Source organism: Chaetodon trifascialis, chromosome 10 (assembly GCF_039877785.1).
Source record: "Chaetodon trifascialis isolate fChaTrf1 chromosome 10, fChaTrf1.hap1, whole genome shotgun sequence".
Taxonomy (NCBI): Eukaryota; Metazoa; Chordata; class Actinopteri; order Chaetodontiformes; family Chaetodontidae; genus Chaetodon; species Chaetodon trifascialis.
The window spans coordinates 10,398,022-10,420,666 of record NC_092065.1 but is presented as its reverse complement, the minus strand read 5'-3'; the positions used below and the strand labels follow the sequence as shown (position 1 = coordinate 10,420,666).

The 22,645-nt window shown below is 40.9% G+C and overlaps 2 protein-coding genes across 3 annotated transcripts; one reads left to right on the top strand and one right to left on the bottom strand.

The window, feature by feature from the left end:
- Position 1: 1 nt before the first annotated feature.
- On the bottom strand, positions 2-10,826 carry pidd1 (p53-induced death domain protein 1). 2 transcript variants are annotated; one of them, XM_070971321.1, is made up of 15 exons: positions 9,767-10,826; positions 9,123-9,536; positions 8,837-8,989; positions 8,696-8,747; positions 8,385-8,586; positions 7,585-7,734; positions 7,292-7,465; positions 7,058-7,205; positions 6,840-6,975; positions 6,515-6,665; positions 6,197-6,320; positions 5,925-6,040; positions 4,264-4,371; positions 3,788-3,984; positions 2-1,146 (listed from the first exon to the last, which is right to left on the bottom strand). In XM_070971321.1, exons 1-15 carry the CDS (start codon positions 10,422-10,424, stop codon positions 897-899), a joined length of 3,033 nt encoding a protein of 1,010 aa, XP_070827422.1. In that variant the 5' UTR covers positions 10,425-10,826; the 3' UTR covers positions 2-896. The 2 variants fall into 2 exon arrangements, with proteins under 2 accessions (XP_070827422.1, XP_070827423.1); XM_070971322.1 differs by having other exon boundaries at positions 6,840-6,933.
- A 3,081-nt stretch (positions 10,827-13,907) lies between these two features.
- pnpla2 (patatin-like phospholipase domain containing 2) lies at positions 13,908-21,268 on the top strand. The gene is made up of 9 exons (XM_070973165.1): positions 13,908-14,420; positions 15,307-15,539; positions 16,234-16,299; positions 17,031-17,240; positions 17,494-17,554; positions 18,284-18,490; positions 18,783-18,915; positions 19,157-19,279; positions 19,818-21,268. The coding sequence occupies exons 1-9, from the start codon at positions 14,234-14,236 to the stop codon at positions 20,131-20,133; spliced, it is 1,536 nt and encodes a 511-aa protein (XP_070829266.1). The 5' UTR covers positions 13,908-14,233; the 3' UTR covers positions 20,134-21,268.
- The last annotated feature ends 1,377 nt before the right edge of the window (positions 21,269-22,645 follow it).

Below are 22,645 nucleotides of genomic sequence, written 5' to 3'. Positions count from 1 at the left end.
TATATCACAGATTTACTAGAGATGAAAATTCATAGACATCTAAAAACTTAAGGTCCTGATTTATTGCCGAGCGCTGCAGGTGAGCTGGTTTCTAGGTGACCAAAGGCACACAAGGAGGACATTAAATCAACCATAAAACAGTCCAGCAGCTCCCAGTGTTTGCTCTGCCTCTCCACTCTGTCCTGAACAGTTATTGGTGAATTTCATGGAATTCAATGTTACTGTTCTGCCAAGAAATTACAAAAAACATGAAAGGTAATGGGGGGGAAAAAAAAGACTCACAGTAAGTCACAACAGATACAAAAAGATGACACTGTCAAAAGTCTGACTGATCAGTCAAAATTGAGACTGCATGTCAAAATGATGAAATATTAAATCAAAATTCTGATATATTTAGTGCAAATTATGAGATACTACTGTAATTCAAAATTCTGAGGTAGTACATCAAAAATATTAGATATGAGTAAAAGATGTTCTTAGTATCTCATAATTTTGTCTTAACATTTTGACTAAAGCACACTGAGTCTATGAAATGTGCTATATAAATAAATTACTTACTTAATTACTTACTTAACATGAGGTTTTTTTTTTATTCCATCATATGACATTTCATCATTTTTTTCTGTTTTTCCTGGCAGAAATGGGCATCCACAGTATTGTCTTGCCTACTGAGACAGTTCTTAAAAAGTGGTGAAAACAAGCCACAGGCCATTATCCGTTTCACTTGTTTCCTGTAGGTCTCGTGAAAGGTGCCACAAGCTGGTGGTTGGCCATCATGACTGTGGAAAAATAGAGATGTTTTTTGTACTTCAGGACAGTTCTTTAGACAGCAGGATGAGATGATGAGGGACACTGTATACAAACAGATTGCTCAAGTGCAAGTCAGCCATCTGCACTCAGCGTGGGTTTATCTCCTGTTGTGTTTCACCAAGGGAGGAGCTCTCTGCTTCCAGACCTACTCTCCTCAGTGACTCTGAGTACTTTCTCCTTCCTATACTGACAATGTCCTCAATCTCATCTGCCAGGTCCCTCCTGTCGCTCTCTATCATAGCTGCCACCAGCCTCGACACCGACCCTGGTCCTGCATTCCTCTGTCCCCGGGCCCAGTGGAACAGCATGTCCAGCACCAAGGCTCCCAAATTGTCCCTGGTGGCGACAGAACACACACAAGATATTTTATATTGACTCCAGTGACCTATAAAATATAATATACATATATTTATTTATTTATTTATTATATTAAAATATTGGCATTTTTCACATGACCACAAGTGATATTCTTTAACTGGAATGATCAGCCATGGCCGTGAGCAGTACTGTATGCTTCAAATCAGCCTTAGGATACAATCATTTTCTAGATACTGGACCTTAAAGCAGTAATTCTCAACTGGTGGGTCATGACACAAAAGTGGGTGGGCAAAAAGAAAAAGAAAGTTAAATAAAAAAAAATCCTGTGCTTTTATTTTGAAGGGGATTTGAGTGCCGTTGTGTTGGAGCTTTATTTTGTACTTCTTTTATTTGAGGGATATGTTACAATATTTGCTAATTTAATCACCTTTGCAGGAAAACATTTTTTCATACAAGAATCCATTTTCATGTTGCATCCTTTGGGATGGCGGGCATGCTCTAATTAAACCCTGGCGGGCGTCAAATTTTCAACCTAGCTTGAAGTCTGTTTTAAAGAGGCTGTCTGATCAGTTCCAGGTGAACTCTGGGGAAGTTCAGTTGAACGCTGTCAACTGCAGGTTGAGGAGGGGGTTTATGACCTACTGCACATGGTTTTTATTCACCATAATGTGGCCCCTACCTGCCCGGTGATCATTTTAGATTATAAATAATTTCACCATATGTCACTGGACAAAACAGTAGGCAGTTTTATAACCTGATTGACGACAGCTCACAGTATCTCAAGCTTCTGGCAGGGAGGCACAAATACACCTGTTTATACAGACTCAGTGTTACTACAATTCCTACAACTCAGGTTTGTAGCAGCTGTCTTAATTTCAATATGCAACAAGACATTATATTGTTTTACACAATTTTCTATCCTGCCAAGATTTGGAGGCTATGTGAAACTGTAGCCACTGAGGAGGAAAATTCAAGGACATTTATGATAAAATAAAGCAATGATGCTGCTTCAATAAAGTTAAGCCATCATCTGATTTCACATATGGATTTTTTTATATCTCTGTTAGTGACATGTAACCTCGTCGATGGAGCCAAAACTGTTCTAAGTGAACATGTTAGCTTATAACACCACTAACATTCCAACACATCACCAGCGCATTAACCTGGCTCTGCAGGTTGAGAAGCCGTAGACTCACCTGTGGTGTCTGTACGAATTAGATGACTTACTTATCCCAGGAATCAGTCTATGAATTGTAAAAGTCTTTGTGGCCCTGTCTCACTGAGGTGAGAAAGAGGACAAAAGGACATTCCATGATGGAAACAGGATGAAGGGGGAAGTTTAAGGTGCGATTATGGTATAGTGTGAACCCTGATAAACAAGATGAATGCACTCCCCCAAATGGTCATTGTTTTACCAATACCAGGTGCATGTGACAACCAGTTGTCCTTTTTGTTGCTAAACAGTATAAAAGCCAAGACATTGTGGAGATCTGCAGAGAACACTCTGCATGAGTCTTCCCTCCATGCTGCATGTATTAAAGAGACCTGATTCATCACACCAAGTCTATAATTCTTCAGAGAATTAGTGACTCTCAACGAGCAACAAGGAGAATTTCCCTTGCATGTCTCAAAAAATGCGAGCCACTGGCTCAGAGCATATGGTCTGATGACGGTGAAGACAAATCTTCCACCTCATAACTTATGTTGGAGTGACTGCTATTGCTATCCATGCTAATGATACTGACCTTGACACTTATGCTAGAATGACAATGTGGTTGCCATGGTAATGGATCACATCCAACTAGTAATCACCGCCTTATTCTCTGTTTGAGAAAGAACCTTAATTGAAAAACAGGAAGTAACACTGGCAGAGTGGTACTTTAAAAACAAATGATATGAAACGTATTGGCACAGCCTCTTGAAGTGTGGTATTAGATTCTCCACGCAGATGGATTACAGACCATGTATAAATTGTAGATGCGTGTGCATCCAGTTTTGGAGATTTAGGTTATGTGCTACCTGTTTAGAAAGGAAGACATTTAATTAAAGTGACGTGAATGAATTCCTATATAAAAACCTTAAACGGAAAACCATTTAAGTATATATTTGTATGTTTTTACATCATGCATTTTTCCTCCACCTCCAGGATGCAACATTTTTCTGAGCATGAGGAGAAGGGGGAGGGACAGATGAGCATCAGTCTGTGTGTAATCTCCTGCAGTGTCCCAGATGGCTTAGTGATGGCTGACAGTGCAGATTAAAACAATCAAAATTCTCTACCATTTCTCTCCCACTGCGGTTTTCTTTCAGTCACATTACATCTCACTCCATCTTGTCCCCTGGAGGCTTTGGCTGTGCTAACATGTGTGCACGCACTGGTTACATCATTCTCTCATGCAGAGATGCTTTAAACATGTTCGTATTTGATCCAAATCTCTCTTGCACGTTGACACATTTTACTCTTTCTTTAACAAAAGCATAGATTGAACAAGTCAGGTTGAGATAATGCTGGTTCTATAATAGATTAATGTTTATGTGTTGCTTTCCGAGTTCTGAATGTGTACCTAACCTCTTCAATTAATATCAACATCCTCTGAATTACCAATATTGTTGAGTTAAGAAATTCTGACTGCGCATCACACAGCTTGTCATTTCCTACCTGTACTTATACTGGATGCGGTCCAACTCCTGGTAGCTTAAGCCAAGATTGATGCCAATAACACGCCAGTCCTGTCCAATCTGAAGAGAGATGGACAGCAAGTTGGCTTCTGTCAGGTAGCCACTCTCAGGGTCACCCAGGTTCAGAGGAGGGTACTGGAGATCTTCCGTGATAAAATGATTTTCTGAGTTTAGAGCCTATGACAAAAATAGAGTTGAGATAAATATGTGCAGTGCTCCCCTCAGGTTATGATGTTATTCGTGGGTAGCATCCAACAAGCACAACAGCACAACTAATATGTATGGGAGGAATAGTGTACATATTTTATTTCTATTTAGAACCAATATACACATATTTTAATATTTTATCACGTAAGGATACCAACAGGTTCATATGAATTTGTTTACTATCGCGAGATAAAAAATAAACATATTATCATATGAAATAAGGAAAAACAAACTGTCACTCCAACTGACAGGAAGTCTGAGTGGTAAAGTTGCAAGCCACTGGCTGTCATGTCCTTTCCTCTTTCTCGCCACTTCCTCTGGCAGATTGTTGGGAATCTCCCCTCTATAAAAAGACACCTGTAACAGAGGTATCAAACATATTTTCAGCGTGTTGCCCTAACAGTGCTTACAGACTCATTCATGGGACAAAATAACAACAGCACTTCTAACTGGTACTGATCCACAGTGAACTGGTACACTTTACACTGACTGACCACAGCAGCAGAAACAGACAATGTAGGTCAGTAAATGATGCAAACCAAAACCAAAAGAAAAAAGCATGAATCCTAAAAAAACGGCCTCATATTTTACCAACACATTTCTGACACTGTGACAAACAAGTTTCACAAAGGCAGCGTTTAATAAAGGATTAGTTTGGATTGTATTACAGTGTGCAGCAGTTTCTACTGTCTGGTCATTTAAAGCCCTTTTCAGACTGGATTTATGTGTCAGAGGTGGGGTGACTTTAACATTAGCTGCACCGGTCAGTGATTTTAATCCACTCAGGAGTGCGTACGTGGGTAATTATTCACCCTCGCCCCAGTAATACAGTACAGCCACCATTAGCCACTGCTTTTCTGCAAACTCACTGGTCCCCCTGTAATCTCAATCCTGTACAGAGCGGCGTCTTTGTATTTTAAAGTGGATTTTTCCACAGGAAGAACTGCTGGGCCTCTCTCTTTTTTCTTTTATTTCCATCAGGTCTGACTGTTTAACTTTTGCATTAAAACGTAATAGGTCTGAAAACATGTTTGCTACACACATAACATATAGACCTATTTGGGTGCCACTATGACAGCAGAAGAAATTAAGGGCATCAGTAGAACAAGACCCCATTACTCATCAAATAGGCTGTAGGTAAAGCCCTGGTATTCACTTTTGAGCCCTGTTTTTTCCGACATTTGTTTACATCTTAGCAAACTGGCACCCTTAAAAGTTTGCTGAATTAACTAATAGCTGCTCCTGTCTGCAATGTACCCACGGACGTACTGACAACTGTCACCGGATTAGTTTGCTACTGAAGAAAATCTAAAAATGTGATGATTCTTAAGCAGGTTCTGAAGAGTCTTTTTCTATGATTTCGAAGTGGCTTTACAGATGCTTATTCATGATGGACATTGGAGATAATGATATCCTCTTCTGTGTGTAAAGATTTGAATGAGGAATGACTCAGAGGAGGAGTATGATTTTTGACTCATTCACTTCCCACAGTATCTTTGCTTCCCCTTCAACTCACCCACACCCCATGTGGGGACTTTTGGCTCTTTCTTTTATCTTGCTCAATGTAGATGTCTATTGCAGACCGATACAGTCACATTAGTTCAATTACAAAAGAATATAATGAATATTTTATTCTCCACTTCCCCCTCAAATGTAAATCCTGTCCAAATGGGGTTTTAGTGTAGGATGTACTGTACTGTATGTAGATAAGCGATATGTACAATCTGTTACTTATTGTTTGTTCTAATATAATGTACGCAGGGTCATGCAGTCCTTGCACCACCATGCAGTGAGGAAATATGAGATTCACATTTGTTTGTTTGTTTATACATGTTCAGAGAGAAAACACAGCAGAATCATTATTTTAGTCAGTGAACTTTCTTATCTGCTGAACATGACGTCTGTCTTACTTGTCCTCTCACTGGGCCCCTCTGACCCTGAGCTGGACAGATGTACACTTCCTTCAGATTCTTCAGGCTGGAGTAAAACACAAAACACAGTCTTCCCCCGACACAATCTGGCCTCTCTGGAGAAAAAGGGAAAATATCATCTCAAGACTTCTTACAAATAGCAGTTTCAGGACAATTATTACATAACAACATATCACAAGACCTTGGAAGGAAAGGGAGCAGGAGAAAAAAAACTGTTTATGTAAGAGAGAGCCTCAAAGAGGACTTCAGACCTGTGCTGATATCTAAGCCCCTCTCAAAGCCAGCAAAGAACTGCTCTCCTTCCAGCAGGTCACACAGATCTGAAGGCTGAGGTCCATCATATTGCTCTGACAAAGACTGCACTCTGCTGTCCACCTGAGGAAGAAGCATCACAATCGCTGTTTAGCATTTATGCATAAAGGTTAAGATTCAGTTCACACACACGATGATGAAGCTCAGACACCACACACAGAGGCTGAGAGAAGCGGGCTGACATACAGTCTGTCCTTGGTGTCACTAGTTCCATCAAAGTACACAGTTACAGCTCAGAGAGGAGGAGAATTACAAACCTTGTTAGAAGGTAAACACTGTAGCATAACTTGTGAAGGATCAGTCTTCCGCTGGAGGACAAGGAACTGCACTTTGAACTGTTTTAGCCTTTGATAGACCTTCCTGACCACCCCACTAACACAGCGCTGAGTGGTGTACCACAGCCAGTACCTGTGAGGGTGCACACGATATAAACACCACTTGACAGAGAATATATGACGTAAGATGGAAATTAAAACCCCACTGAATAATAAGAAGAAAACAGTGTGCATAATATCAAGTAAAAGAAGTGCAGCAGTGCATAAGTGTAAAGCAAAGTGCACAGAATATATTATAAAAACTTACCAGGAGAAATGTGTGATGTAGAAAATGGCGTACAAATGGGTGACGTAGAGAGACACTTGCGATGTAATGTCAGTCCAGGTTTGGGCAGTAGGGTCTCCATGTAGCAGATGCAAACGGGACATGTCAACTGTGTGGCCTGCAGAAGCACCAGACAATGTTAATGCATGCTAATATAAACATGTATGAGAATGAAGGTATAGGTATATGGCATCCTGTACCTGTGACTCCAGATGGCAGAGGGACCTGAACTTTGATAGGCTGGAGGAAATGTATGCTGGGAGTCTGGGAGAGGCAGAGGAGAGGACTAACGCTGGCCTGAGGATCACCACACAATGCCTGAACCTCCGACACGGACACCTGCAGCACCTACAGAAAGAGAAACAAACTACAGCCATGCAAACCAGGTACCTTAATGGCAAACTAATATAGACCTCCATATACTGCAGCGCTACCTGTAAAGTTATAGTGCGGGTCTGCACGGTGGAGTCCGGAGGGAAGTGGAGTTTAATTCCAGGGTCAGAGCTGGACACCAGCAGAGCTCCAGCTGGTGTAACAGAGCAACTGTCCTTTACTGGACGGGAAACTGCCATAAACCAAGAAAACTGCCGCACTGCGCAGCAGGCCAGCTGAAGATACACCAAGAGGTCATTTTTTTCAACATTTATATTACAATTTGTACTACCAACAAAAAACTTAAATACAACTGTAACAAAATTCTTTATCAGTAGGAGGTTTCATACTTTACCCTGGCCGGATGTCCATCGGGGTGACTGCTATGGCTCTCGCTTCCTCTCCTTAGAACAGTGGGCAGAGTGCTCCATGACTGTCCGTCAAACCTCCGCACGACCACCTGCCTTTTTCTTGTTCGATGATATGTCACACGCACCTCCACCGGCTGTGAGGATTTCAAAGTTGAAGTACATTTATGTCATGCAAATGCAGGAAAGAAAACAGTTAGATGCAAGAATAAAACTCTTTCGAAACACAACTGAAAGAGTGTGTGTTTTCACATTAGTCTTCACAATATTCAATTAGAGTAGTCCAGCAATTTCTTATTGCACTTCATTCCTATTGGATCAAGTTCCAAAAACTCTGGATACTACATTTCCCATAATGCAACTAGATATTTTCCACTAGATGCTCCGCTCCTGATACATGACCATGTCTCTTAGGCTACATCCACACTAATATGCTTTCATTTTAAAATGCATAACTTTTGCTACATTTACGCCTCACAGCATTTTAGAAACCCTAAAAATGAGACTTTTGGAAACACTGCTGATCCCGTTTTACTTTAACAACTTTGGGATTGTGTTGTAGTCTGGAAATGGATGGAGACTTCTGGAAACAATGACGCAGACACCCACATTCACTTCCTGACTGGGTTTTATCAGTCGCAACGTGTCCTTTCCTGATTTGTCTTACCCCTAAAACATTTCCCTGACGAAATTAACATCATCCCATATGCTGCTGACCTTGTTGTCTATGTTGGCAGCTGTTGTGCAGTTAAATTCTGCATTTGATCATGCTACTATTTTTTTATACCTTTAGAAATGTAATTCCATGAGGACGCAGTTCCAGTGGACGGCTGAGTAAGATGTCATGTTCCTCCAGCCTAACCCACTTCCTCTCTGGCCTCTTCTCTGCCCACTCCAGTCTTGTGGTTGTTATCAGGCATCCAGGGGGGAATAGCAGCTCAGCCCCCCCTGGGAGAAACACATGACATCCAGCAGACGAAACAGAGAAACTAAGGAGCAAAAGGAGCACAACATCTTTAATCTTAGTCAAAAACACCTTCACAGACAATATTACTGCTGAGATTTTGAAAATGTTTGTGTGTTCAGAGTAAACTGTACCTGTGCTGATTAAATCCAAGGTGCAGCTCTGGAATTTTTGTTTCTGTTTTATCTGGTGAGGAAACAGTGATGCAAGTCAGTATCTAATGGCAAATGATTGAAGCACTTCTCAATTTGAAGCCATTACATTTCTCTGCTCACCAGGTGTAGGAGGCAGAGGAGGAGGGGTTGGGGGTTGTCCCAAAGGATTGTCACGCACATCTATTTTGAGCAGAGACAGTTTGTCCAGGCAATGTGGGATCAGGCGGAGGTCATTGCTGTAAATGACAAGTTCCCTTAGGGAGAGGAGAGAGCCTGGGCAACAAAGAAGGGGCTATTTTTTTACTGCTGCATTCATGAATTTAACTTCAATGAAACAAAATGAGACTTCCAGTTGATTACTGTGATGGTCCTTCATTGACACAACCACTCACCCTCACACCCTTACCCATGCTCTCTGGTAGCTGCTTCAGCTTGTTGTGGGACAATTCCAGCTTAACAAGCTCCTCCAGAGAACCAATTTCATCAGGTAGTTGCTGAAGGAGGTTATGTGAAACATCCAGTGTTTGTAGTGCTTTCAGCTCACCCAGACTGTGGGGGAGAGAGACCAGCTCGTTGCCCAAGAGGGAGAGGTAGGTGAGGGAGGACAGCAGGCCTATGTCAGGAGGCAAAGCTGAGAGGCGATTGTGACAGAGGAGCAAAGAGGACAGTACAGGCAAGCTGAGAAGGCAGGATGGCAGACAGATGAGCTGGTTGAAGGAAAGATCCAGGTGCAACAGATTTGAAAGGGAGGAAATGGATGAGGGCAAAGTGGTGAGGAGGCCAGGCAGTGGATCACCTTGTGAGTCATAAAAACAGTGTCCTTGAATTAAGAGAGAAATGTGCAGTTAGAAGCAAAAATATTACAGCAAAGCAAGGAAAAACACAGAAAATGACACCCAGATTTTAATGTATTAACACAATATATATTGCATCTTCTTTTGTATGTCAAAGTTTTAGCGAAGACTAAGAATAAAAACTACAATGAATAAAGCATTTAAGGATCTATGCTAACAAGCAGCTGATACCACATGGAATTAAGCATACAAGTACCACGAATAGCCAGTGAGCGCAGCTCTGCCAGATGGGGTAGGACATCCACTGCACCATCCAAGCCTGGTTTGTCCTCAGAGCCCAGTCTCAGGTACTGGAGGCCCCTCAGCTGCTCTGGGATGGACCTCCAAAGCAGAGGCAGTGCCCCTGCTCCTCCCTGGTACACATCCAGGGTCAGCCTTGTATCAGTCAACACAGCTGCAAGCTCCACAGTGGGAGGCAAGGGTGGAGTCAGAGACAAGGCCGAGGAAGAGGAAGATGTGGATGAAGATAAATTGGGATGATGGTGAGTGGAGGAGTAAGATGAGGAGAGGCTTGATATGGAAGGATCACAGGTGTCCATGAGGCTGGAGGGAGACACAGAGGGAGCATCCCTCTCTGGCTCAACAGCTTCTGCCTGACCATCAGATAACAGGGCATCTGATGCAGCTGGTCCAGTCTTCCTCTCTGGTTTCTCCTGATCCAGGAAAACAAGTCCTCTCCAGAGCTTCACAGCCAAAATATCCGCAGAAGGGTCTTTGGCTTCTGTTCCCGCTGGGTTACGTGCAGGTGTCACTTCGTCTTCTTTAGTTTCTGACCTGTCAGGCTTCATCATCCAACCGACTTTCTGGTCCCCATCTTCGTCAGGAGCAGCCCCTTCCTCGCTGCCTCTCTCCATTGAAGCTGCTGTTTATAACACTGCTAGCTAACAGTGTCCTACCGGTCCAGTACTGCTCCGAGGTTGTCTTTCTGCATGATGCGTCTGTCTGATGTGTCACTGTCATTAAAGCCAGATGGAGCTAAATGACAAAAGCGACGAGGGACACTTTACTGGACACGTTTGCTGAGTACGTTGCTGTAACAGTTACAGTATTGTTAGCCCTTAGCTAGCCACAGTTATGTTGTAGCCTCATCATATTTCCGTGAATTTATATAAAATAACATCTGCTGGCCTCTGTGGCTTCGTTAGTGACCTCTTCCATTTCTAATGTTACTTATAAGCTAATGTAGCGTAGTGTTATGTTTGTTAAATAATGTGTAACATAATTCTTTTAGTTAACCTGCCTTTCCAATCTGTCCTCTCCAGCCGCCACTGTGCTCACTTCCTCCTGTCCAACAATGTTTTGAAAGAAAACGCTTCGCATTTCAGTGGGTACGTTCGTTTTTAACTACAACTCCCACGGACGCACGACGGGAGGAGCCTAGTCATCTCTATCGGTTTAAAAGTAGGGTGCCCCGCCTCTCCGGTTGCTCCTGGGTTTAACACCGAGCGCCCTGATACTTGCGCCGCCAAAGTTTCAACTCAGGGCGGGACGGTTCGGTCTTGTCAACGTGTGCACTGGCTGTCGGTGCCTGTTCGGCCATCAGGTGGCGCTGTTAATCAGCTCCACCAACACGTTTCACAGTGTGGTGTTCTGTGTATTCCATACAGTACCCAACACGCACATGGCTCACAGTGTAAACAAAGAATTATATTAAATCAAAATGTTTACAGCTTAATTCAAGAGGAGCAATTGTGCTTGTTAGGCTTCTTTTGCTCAAACATCCATCTGTTTATCATGAGATAAATGTGGAATTTTAGAGATTAATTTCTTTAAATATCATAGGCAGACACATCAGTGAATTTAATCACAAAAGTGCTACTACAAGTATTTGTTTTTACAGTACAATAATTAATTCATAATTTAAAGACCAAATATGATTTTTTTTCAAATTTAGTCTGTTAAACTTATAATGCGCAATTCAAATTTTGATTAAAGTAAGATAAAACTTATGTATCTTTATTTATGCATATATGATTGGCCAGCACAGGAGCTGACTGCTGCAGACAGTCAAGACTGTACAGAAAATCACTGGTTCCAACCTGACCGCCATGCAGGAGCACTGCAGACCCAACACAAGGCTAACAAACACAAGAGCAGTTTCTTCGCACAGGCTATCACTCTGGTGATCAGTTAAATCTGTCATACAGTGTCAATGATTCTCTGGCAGTAAAACATCCACTTACTTCCATTATAGATTATATTTTGACAGTTTAAATGCACCATTTATAACACATTAATATCATCATGCATTGTCACTGTCAATATATATTATATTGTATTGCTGTATCCTCTGTGTAAGCACATGTATTCAAGTCCTGGCTGTTCTTTGCCTTTGTTCAGTTTTGTTGTCCTTGTTCTTAGCTGTTATGTCTATTCCTGTGTAAGTAGACTGTGAGCAATGGAAAAAAAAAAATTGGATTCTGATTCTCATCATTTTTGTCTGAACTGTCATTCTTCTTCAAAAGGATAACACATCTTGTTTTTATCTCATAACCCCTTTGTGACCCATCAGCACAAACTGCACTGCATCTTGGTCAAGAAATTTTGTCAAAAGTTCATCTCTGTTGTGGAAACCATTTACTTATGTAGAAAAGAATTTGTTCCATTCAGATGCAATAACAAAATCTGCCCAGAAAACCTCCCAGTGCGGCTGTCATCATCCGGTCAGACACATATCACCTTTTGAGTCACTTTTCTTGGAACTCAGCCAGAATGACTTCTCTTCTCCTGAATCCAAACGACTCATTGGAAATAAACACAACAGATCTTGGATTAGAAACACTCATATCAATTAATAAATTTGAGGGCATCATAAAGAACGTGGTGATGGAGACATGTGCTTGTTTTTCCTGTGAGGTCCACTGTGTTTTAATAGTTGTTTTTGCTGTTTTATTGTGGAATAGTCTATGTTTTGTTTTGTTTTGTTTTTGTTGTTGTTTGTTTAATATGTCATATTTGTTGCATCTTAATATGTTGTGACTGGCTGCTACCTTGGCCAGGTCTCTCTTGTAAAAGAGATTTTGAATCTCAATGGGACTTCCTGGTTAAATAATGGTAATAATAATTATTATTAATAATTATGCTACATCATCTCAAATTGCTTCACAAGATATATATAATCCCAGTTGGGCAGATGGTGGCGCTGTAATTAAGGCCCAGAAATCCAATGTTGGAGAAGCCGCACACACCACAAGTCTGACTGACTTGAAATCGGACATACAAGTGCAGCTTGATGTGCTCTACAGAGTTCACCATGATGGACTTTGCATCCTTTGGATTTTTTTGAACATCAGTAATGTGAACAGACAACAAAATGTGCTTTAATTAACTTAATGTTTTTTTGTTATTAGGCCCCCTGATGTCACCAAGCAGACTGAGTCACTGATTCAACTTCAACAAACTGTCCTTTAGTGGTGCACATTCCTATGAAAAAGCCCCATGAACCTGGGACTCCTGGGGCCCTGGGTTGCTTTGACTGTCTGCAGTCAATAGAGCAGGGATACACAATGAACCCTAGCTGATGGTGGTTTCACAACGGGAGATGGTCCCTGAGGAACCATGTCACAAAGAAAACTGTATTTGTGCCCACAAAAATGAACTATTTGCAGCCCAATTCTGTGAATAGTTTTTTCTAGGAAGTGTTACAGAAAAACATTTTTTTGTTTTTGTTGAGTGAGCTTCGGATGCAAGAGAATTGTGATTTCATTACAATTTCTTGTGAAAGTCTACTACCGTTTACTATTTAGTAATGCGGACGTTGCAAATAAGCCAAATGTGCACATCCACTCTGTGAGGACAGACTCTGCTTTTCTCGCTGAACATTAAATCTTCTCAACTCCTGCATGTTCTTGAGAGGCATTTCAAGTGTTAACCATGACTACTACAACAAATAAACAAGAGCAGATGACTGTCAGTGCGCTATCGCATCGTTTGCTTTAATCGATCTGTAAATAGGTTAATGTATCCAGCAGGCCTTACTGCGCCGTCGGAAATCAATATACATTCTTCCATATGATAAGACCTATTACGGAAAAAAAAAATCCTAATAGAGCCTAGTTTAGTTTTTTTTAGGATATGAACAAAAATATGAACACAAACAAACAGGCAGATAAATTTAGAAAGCACAAAACAAATCGCGTCGCTCTGTCTAGGGAATATGACAGCTGTCAGGGTGCCCGCTCAAGGACTTCGCGGGTGTTTCAGCGCTGTGGACTGTGATTGGTCATCTCATCAACCATTTCACCTGCAATTGGTGTCTACGCTTTGCGATGTCGATTGTGATTGGACAAGCCGGTTTACTCTGCGCTCGCCTACCAATACACACCAACCAAGTGGGTGAAACATCAACAACTCCCCGTGGCTCACCACGAAGCTATTTAACTAGCTTAAGCCTGTGTTTAATTAGAACATTTACTAACGGGGTACAGCTAAGGCAACAGGGGAATTTTGTATTTTAATGTCAGTATAAAAAGACAAAGGGGACTTGCGGCGTTGGCAGACAAAGTCCGTTAACCCAAAGGCAGCATGTAAAGAGGAACCACTTACAGAAAATAAACAGTGTTTAGCGTTAACAGCAGACTTGTAGTTCTCCTGTAGCTGTCGAACTTTGTCTCATTGAGAGCGACCTTAGCCGTACTTGACGAAGCCGTGGACGGTCACCGGTATGTTTCCTTTGGACTCTCCGTGGAACATCTCGTTTGCGGGCTGCGGCTTCCTGGGTATTTACCACATCGGTGTTGCCAGCTGTCTGGTGGAACGAGCTCCGTTCCTGGTGCTGAACGCGCGGCACATATACGGGGCGTCCGCCGGAGCCCTGTCCGCGACTGCACTGGTCACTGGGGTCTGTCTTGGTACGTATCTCTTCTGTATTTATCTTTTAATGGACTTAAGGTGCCAGAGTCAGTTACTGAATTTAAGGTCTTGTTCTGTAAACAGACATCTCTGTGTAATTACCAGTGGTGAAAGAAGTCCTCAGATTACACTATAAACATAGTCTGTTAAAAGTAAAAGTCCTGCATTCAAATCTTTTAACAACATTTACCATCAGTTGTACATTATCATTATGATATATAATTAGCAATAGGCTACTACAGTGTAGAAATCCTCTTATAATTATAAGATTTTTCTTAGTCAAAATTACATAAGTATGATATTGCAGTATCATACACACTAATGTGTAAGCCCCACTTCATTCATGATAATGCACCATCAGTGATAAGTGGATTGTTTTTTGTTAGTTAATAATTGAACCGAGCACGTGCTTCATCTGCGACATACACCACACCTGCTGCTCATAGCTGCAGCTGTCAGATAAAAGTACTTGAGTACAGGAACAATATGAACAGTAATAAAGTGGCATAAAACTAGCAACTGCTCTATAAGAGTTAGTACATGAACCACTGTTAAAGGATCAACATGGCATCTTGATCAGAGCCATTTAAAAATAATTACGCAACACCAACTAAGCCCTTTCCAGTTCAGTGGTGCTCCTAAAAGTGATAACCATTTTCTTCTCTGTTTTAAGAGAAACATAATATCCTCAAAATATCCTCTTGCCTGCTCTATAACAACATCACTGTTGGCTCTTCTGTAATCCTTCCTTTACCAAGTATGGTTGAGTACAAAATTTAATAATGATTTTATTATGCACACAAATTACAGTTCTTCTGCACGAGCACACTTCCATCTTCTCTTTAGCTCTTCACTTACGGTAACAGTGTCTTAATGTCTTCACAGGAGAGGCAGGTGCGAGCATCATCGATGTTGCCAAGGAAGCGAGGAAGCGGTTCCTCGGACCAATGCATCCTTCCTTTAACCTGGTGAAGATTGTGCGTCACATGCTGAGCCGCACCCTGCCAGCCGATTGCCACCATCAGGCCAACGGGCGGTTAGGAATCTCTCTGACCCGAGTCACAGATGGAGAAAATGTCGTGGTGTCACACTTCAACAACAAGGAGGAGCTGGTGCAGGTGTGCATCGAGTCTGAGTGTACTTTTCCTCAAAATTTTGGAGATAGATAGATAGATAGATAGATAGATAGATAGATAGATAGATAGATAGATAGATAGATAGATAGATAGATAGATAGATAGATAGATAGATAGATAGATTTGGGTGATATTAATGAAATCAGATGTCAGGATATAGTTGATTTAATGCCTCAGTGCTGAGGATATGACATAGAAGAACATTTCTGGACAGATGATCGTTAGTAATGTGGATATTATTGTTGATTTCAGCTTCTCATGTGTGAGGCTTTGCTGTTTTTCTCTGTTTGATGTCCTTATATCTTGGTCACCTTTATCTGTTGGACTATTAGAAAAACCAAAGAAAACATTTGAAGACGTCATGTTTTGTTCTGAAAATTACAAGTAATTATTTTCACTAGTTTCTGACATTTTATACAATCGATCAGTAAATCAAAAGAGTAATCTGCAGATTAAATGATGATGATGATAAGTGGCTGTTTATTTGACTGAGCTACAGTAATGTCATAATATAACTGTAATGTGTCCTCTCTGAGCATTTAACAATTCATGACATTGCAGTAGCTAATACATATGTATCACTCATCCATCCATAATATGTACAATACATTTGTTTTTTGACATTTTAGTTGTGTCAAAGTTAAAACTGTGTTTCTTATATGATCTCTCTCTCCAGGCATGTGTCTGCAGTGCCTTCATCCCAGTGTATTGTGGCATTATTCCTCCCACACTGCAAGGAGTGGTGAGTACATTCACTGCACTGTCCTCATGTTGCCAATGTCTGATCCACTGAAAGGAAAAACCCAAATGTAATTTTCATGGATTTTAAATTGAAAGCTGCGTGTTAGGTGTTGCTGTGTAATGACCCATTTACTTTGCTGCTGCTTTGCTTGAAGCGTTTACTGTATTTCTTCTTATTGTGCTTTGTTGTTACATTTGGCACTATTTCAGTAGCTGCCCTCCCTTCCTGAAGAATGTGTTTGCTCTGAAGGGCACGTGTGTGGAAACAATGATTTTTTTTTTTCTTGCTGGACATGTTCTAGCACAAAGGTTTCCTGGGAAACATTATTGCGCAATCCCAGTGCTCCCACCCTCCCTCTTTGGCCTCTGTGGTGGCTTTTAAGAGCTTACATGTGCTTGTGTATACAGGCCATGTGACCAGAGTTTGAGAGTGGCAGAGCCAGATGTGACCATGCTGGCAGAGGCTTTGAGTTTGTTCTGTCCTCCCAAAGCCTCAGTGGCTCAAATTCAAGAATCTGATGTCACTCTGCTGTCATTTGTTGACGCAAGTTTAAAAGTTCACCAGCTTCGATAAAAACAAACGTGAATCAATACGCAGGATGTCATGTGACGATTATCATATTCTGTCAATGATTGCTCTCTGGACAAACCCTTCAGTGCAAAGGGTTTATAGTTGTTGTTTTGAAAGAATTCTGCTTGTTCTGATGATAATATTTATCTTTTATCGTCCAGCGGTATGTAGATGGAGGAATCTCAGACAACCTGCCTCAGTATGAGCTGAAAAATACCATCACCGTGTCCCCTTTCTCTGGAGAGAGCGACATCTGTCCCCGAGACACCTCCACCAACATACACGAGCTGCGATTCACCAACACAAGCATCCAGTTCACTCTCACCAACCTCTACAGAGTCTCCAGAGCCCTTTTCCCTCCAGACCCAATGGTAGGTCATTTGATTACGACCTTCTTGGTCCACACACACACACACACACACACACACACACACACACACACACACACACACACACACACACACACACACACACACACACACACATACACACACACACACACACACACACACACACACACACACACACACACACAGACGTTTACAGAAAATTGATTGGCTCAGATGAACTGGAGTGAACTCGGCAGACTCATGAGACCTGAATATGTGTTTGTTTTGAATGCAGGTTATGAAGGCCATGTGTAAGCAGGGATATAAAGACGCTCTGCACTTTTTAAAGAAGAATGGTGAGAAAACAGTGATTTACTTTGTTTTGGAACCTTCTGCAAATCACGTCATGCTTCAGTTTAAAGAAGGGCTTAGGGCTTTAATTAGCGAGACTGATGTTTTGATAAAGCATATCAGTTTGTCCTCAGTGTGGTTACTTGTTTGTTTATTTCATTTTGTTTTTAATTTTTTTGACAGTTTATCAACACATAATCAACATGATGCAACCCTGATTTCAAAAAAGTTCAGACACTGTGTAAAACATCTGCTGACAGCAGTTTTACAAAGTGTTCCTTAGCCCATGTAGTAACATCCTTTATACAATCATGTGTTCACAAAGAGGCGAACCTCTCTCCATCCTTGCTTGTGAACAGCTGAGCCTTTCTGGGATGCCCTTTTCATCCCCAATCATGATACTATCACCTGTTACTAATCAACCTGTTTACCTGTGGAATGATCCAAACAGGTGTTTTTGGAACATTCCACATCTTTCCAGTCTTTAGTGGCTCCTGTCCCAACGTGTTTGAAATGTGTTGCTGCATCTAATTTAGAATAAGCAGATATTTACAAAAATCAATGAAACTGATGAGGTCAAACATTAAATATATTGTCTTTGTAATTTTTCAATAGAGTGAAAGTGAAAAAGGATTAGTCATTGGGGGTTGCTTTACAAAATCAACACTTATAATTTTGTTGAAAAGATTTAACCAAGAAAAAAATAACACCTTCACATTTTCTTCTGTGCTCAGGCTTGCTCAATTTCAACGGACCTCTAAAAGACAGACCCCTGTTCGCTAATGCTGAAGAGAATGAGGATTATGACGATGATGAGGAGGACAATAAAAGCGATGAAGAGGAAGAAAAAACCCACGAGGAGGAGGGATCAGTGACGGTTCAATGCAGCTCCTCAAGAGAGGACCATTTCATTGAACACCTTCCACCCAAACTGCACCAAGGTAACATATTACAGAACAAATGAGAGGAGGTGCAAGAAGAAGGAGTAGTTGGGTCTTCATAGCGGTGAAAACGATGTATCTCTAAAACATCACCTTTTCATGAGCCTCTAAATACAGCTGTGGCCTTTGTGACCTTTGATGGGTATTAATAAGAAGAAGTAGGAGAGATAATTACACATAAATCCTCACCAGACACTTGATGAAGCCTTTTTTAGACTTAGACTTTAATTTGAGGTTAATTCTATGACTAGTTTTGGGGAACCGTTGTGATCCTCTTTGCCTCTGTCTGCAGCTCTAATTGAGGCCTGCATGGAAAGGAGGAGCCTGGTGCAGTCACTGAGCAACATGCTTCCTGTCAGGATGGTCTCAGCCATGATGCTCCCGTACACTCTCCCTCTGGAGTCTGCCATGTCAGTGACTCTCAGGTACTGCAGGTCTTAATTACATCTGGTCCCGTTCCCTCCTTGTCTTATTCACTTGGAGCAGTACTACAGCACAGAGCCACCTGTTTGTTTACTTAGATCTTATATTTGCAATTATGTACAGCAAAAATCAGCTATTTTGAGTTGGAGTTTGGAGTTTTTAGAATGTTTTTATTGATTAGTGGCTGAGAATAGTGAACGAGCCTTCTGTGCTGATCGACTAACAGCTTCATCCCATGTGTAGACTTCTGGAGTGGCTGCCAGATGTGCAAGAGGACGTGGGCTGGATTCGAGAGCAGATATTAAAAATCCTACAGCGTGTTCTTCGCCAGACCTCCAAAAGCATCTCCCAGAATATATCCGCAAGGTAGGTGCAATTCCACATACAATATACAGTTTCAATTAGACATTTGTGCCACATATTTACATCGACTGTTGTTATACTTGTCTTTTTAAAGCAACTTTTAACATCCATCATCATCAAGCTGCGAGCTGTTGTATAGTATGTGAACATGACTTATTTTGGCCACTTGGAGGCAGCAGAAAAACAACATTGACATTTTTAGCTGCTAAATGATCCGTTAAGTTCACCGTCAGACTGTATCCGTCTGAGCAGGTAGAGCACAATGTGTTTTTAAGAGATTTTTCTCTGAAAAGCCGAGCAGTGCAGCCAAAAACAACACTATGAGTACTGCTAGGGTGTACCAAAACAGCAAAGTTGTTGACCAGATTGCCAAACAGTGAGCTGTGTCCACAAGCTTTTTGTCCGTACAAGCGACTCCTTTCACATTGTCAGCTGATGCGTTGTTATAAAAATATTGATTCGAGCCACTTTAGTCACTTATTGAAACAGTTACAGCTGGCTCATCTTTCACACTCATGCATGCTCATAATTGTTACTCTAGGTTTTCTTGTCAGCTGGAGCTGCACCACTACCAGTCTCTCCCATCCCAGTTCAGCTCCACCAGCCTGTTTCCCACCTGGGTGAATGGGAGCAGTTCTTCAGTCTTAGATGTCTTCACACGTCTCGACCAGTACAAGAGGCAGCTGCTGTCCGGCGTGCTGTGCATCAACATGGACCTGCAAGGCTCCTTCAAAACTAAACCCATGTCACCAGATGAGAGCCCTCCATCCATGCTCTCCTCAGAGGGCCTCATAATGCACAGAGATCTTAATATTCCACCTCCTGCCGACTCAGGAGAAACCATCAGCAGCTCTTAAGAGCCTCTGCCAGGTTTCTACCGCAGATGCTACAGCACTGAGATTCACACTTACATATTCTAGATCCAGGAACATTTGAAAAGAATTTAAATTCAATTTTAATATCTGTTTACATCTTTACATTCAGATATTTTTAAGCTGCCAGGAAGATCTTTGTCATCTTATCAGCCCCTTTTCACAGGGGTAGGAAATAGGACTAAAATACCATATTTACAATTGTGTGTGTATGAAGTGTTTCTTGACTAATTCCTGAGTAAGTCTTTCATGACAGTATAACCAGGCAAGCCCATGGACACAGTGTGTCCGTAGGTCTACAGAAGTGCATTTAAACTAAGCACATGTGCTCAAACAGTCATGTACAAACTTGAATTACAGGACATTACAAACAAAAATGTGCACTTGAAGTAGCATGGTTAAAATAGGCGAGTGTTTGTGTTTTTAGTGGAATGTAGTCAGACCAGTAGTTAAGCACAGTGTTGCTGCTGCATCCAGTTACAAGCTCCAAGTTACTTCTGGTGGAAGAGACTGACTGGAGGAAGGAAAACATATGGGATGCACCCGTCTGTTTGTTACAGGCAGTTACTCCATTTATTTGACGCAAGTGTCAATGCAGTATTATGAAAAAAAAAGTGTCTTTACGTTTCTAAGTTTGTTTGAATGTCGATGTCTTGTGTCTTTGAAATTATTTATATGAAAAAAACAACAAAACCAAACTGCTTTGCTCTGCTTTCCCAATCATAGAGAAACCAGTTTCTATTATCTTGATTAAGTTATGTATAAGTTACAACTTTTTTAGTTCTACATGGTATTGAATTACTGCTTAAAAATCTTTGAACATTGATTTTGATGTTACATTACAAAATAAATCAAAAACGTGATTTTGTTTATATTCATCAAAGAATCAGTTTAATCTGAATTGCACTTTGTCATTTGATGTCGCTCTATGAGTTTCTAGCTATTAACCTTGTTCAAATACTTCTCTCATACTGTGTAAAATAAGAAAGTGTGTGATCGAGCCCCAGGTTGTGCCTTAAAGTTCAAAGAAGCAATTGCTCAGTGAATTTGACATATTGTCAAAATGTTGCAGGGAGTACTATTTATGTGATCCTTAAATAAACTGGTATTGTTCAATATTAACTGGTACTTATGAGTGTTTTCGAAAAACAGTGATCCTCACATTACCTAGAAAAAGGTGTGACTCACAGAGAAAAGTGCGCACAGAGCAGGGAACAGTACACATCCATAACAGTAACCAAACAGTGGACCAGGGACCTGAAAGGACTCTTGGGACACTTCCAGATTATCTCAGCAAAAGGCAAATAATCACAGTCGATGCCAGACTTGTTTGTGTAAAGCACAGAAATAATGTAGCTCTCTTATGGACTACAGGATACAGTTGGGCAGTAACTAAAGGGGTAACATAAACAGTGTCAAACATGGAAGTTGGTTAGCTAGGTTTGGAAAAGAAAAAAAAAACATTAATTGAGTTCCTGGTTCATTTTGCTATTATATGCCTTAAATTTATTTATTAAATTTATGTATAAATTTATTTTATATGTGATTTATAAGATATTCCTCAGAAAAACAAGAAGCTGTGATGATAAAATCCAAATGTTGTGTAATAAACACTGATATATGATTTTAGTTTTGTGAAAATAGTAATAGGTGTTGAGAAAATGTGTGTGGTTTCATCTCATTCAACACTTGATATTTGGAATCTCAAAGCGATTCATAACCATTCATGGCAGTAGGCTTTAATCATCTGTGTATTTTAAGAGAATTTGCAAACGAAAAACAAGGCCTCTAGGACGAACTAGATTTTAAGCTGGGAAGTCATAAGATACTAAATCTATAAACAAATACTGTGAGTAATTTTCCTGTTCTAAAAAGCTCCAGTTTGTTTTTATTTGCCCCCCCCCCCCTTGAAATGTGCGTCATGTTATTTGTTTTCCGTGAATCAAACAAATCCATTAACTTAACTTAATAACTGAAAATGAACCAGATGGTAACAAACGCTGTCATTATAACAAAGAGGATTTAAAGGGGGGCAGACAGTTTACCGTACTGTCGACACTAGAGGCGCACATCGGGAATCCCCTCAGAATCGAGCTCATCCCGTTTACAAACCATACGCACGCATTCTTCTGATGTGTTGCGAAAACTGTTGAAGCGGTGTTCTCACTAAACGCAGAGAATCCTGGTTTCAAACAAGTTCGTTAGAAAGGCAAAATATTTGTCGATCTGTGTTTTGAAATGATGTTTACGTACAATATGGCCCATTAATGTTGCGTAGATACGTGATACTTCCACGATGTCGGAGAAATGGCCACTGTAGCTCAACTACTATTTTATTTATAGGCCTATGCTTTGTCCACCTCTGAAGAGTTCGATTGGAAGCATGGAATCTGTGTTCGGTAGAGCTATCTATTGCAAAACAAATGTTAAGTTGGCTTTTATGTAAACATTTCTTAATGCTGTAATTTCACGCTTTTATTTACCACAAATTTTGTGA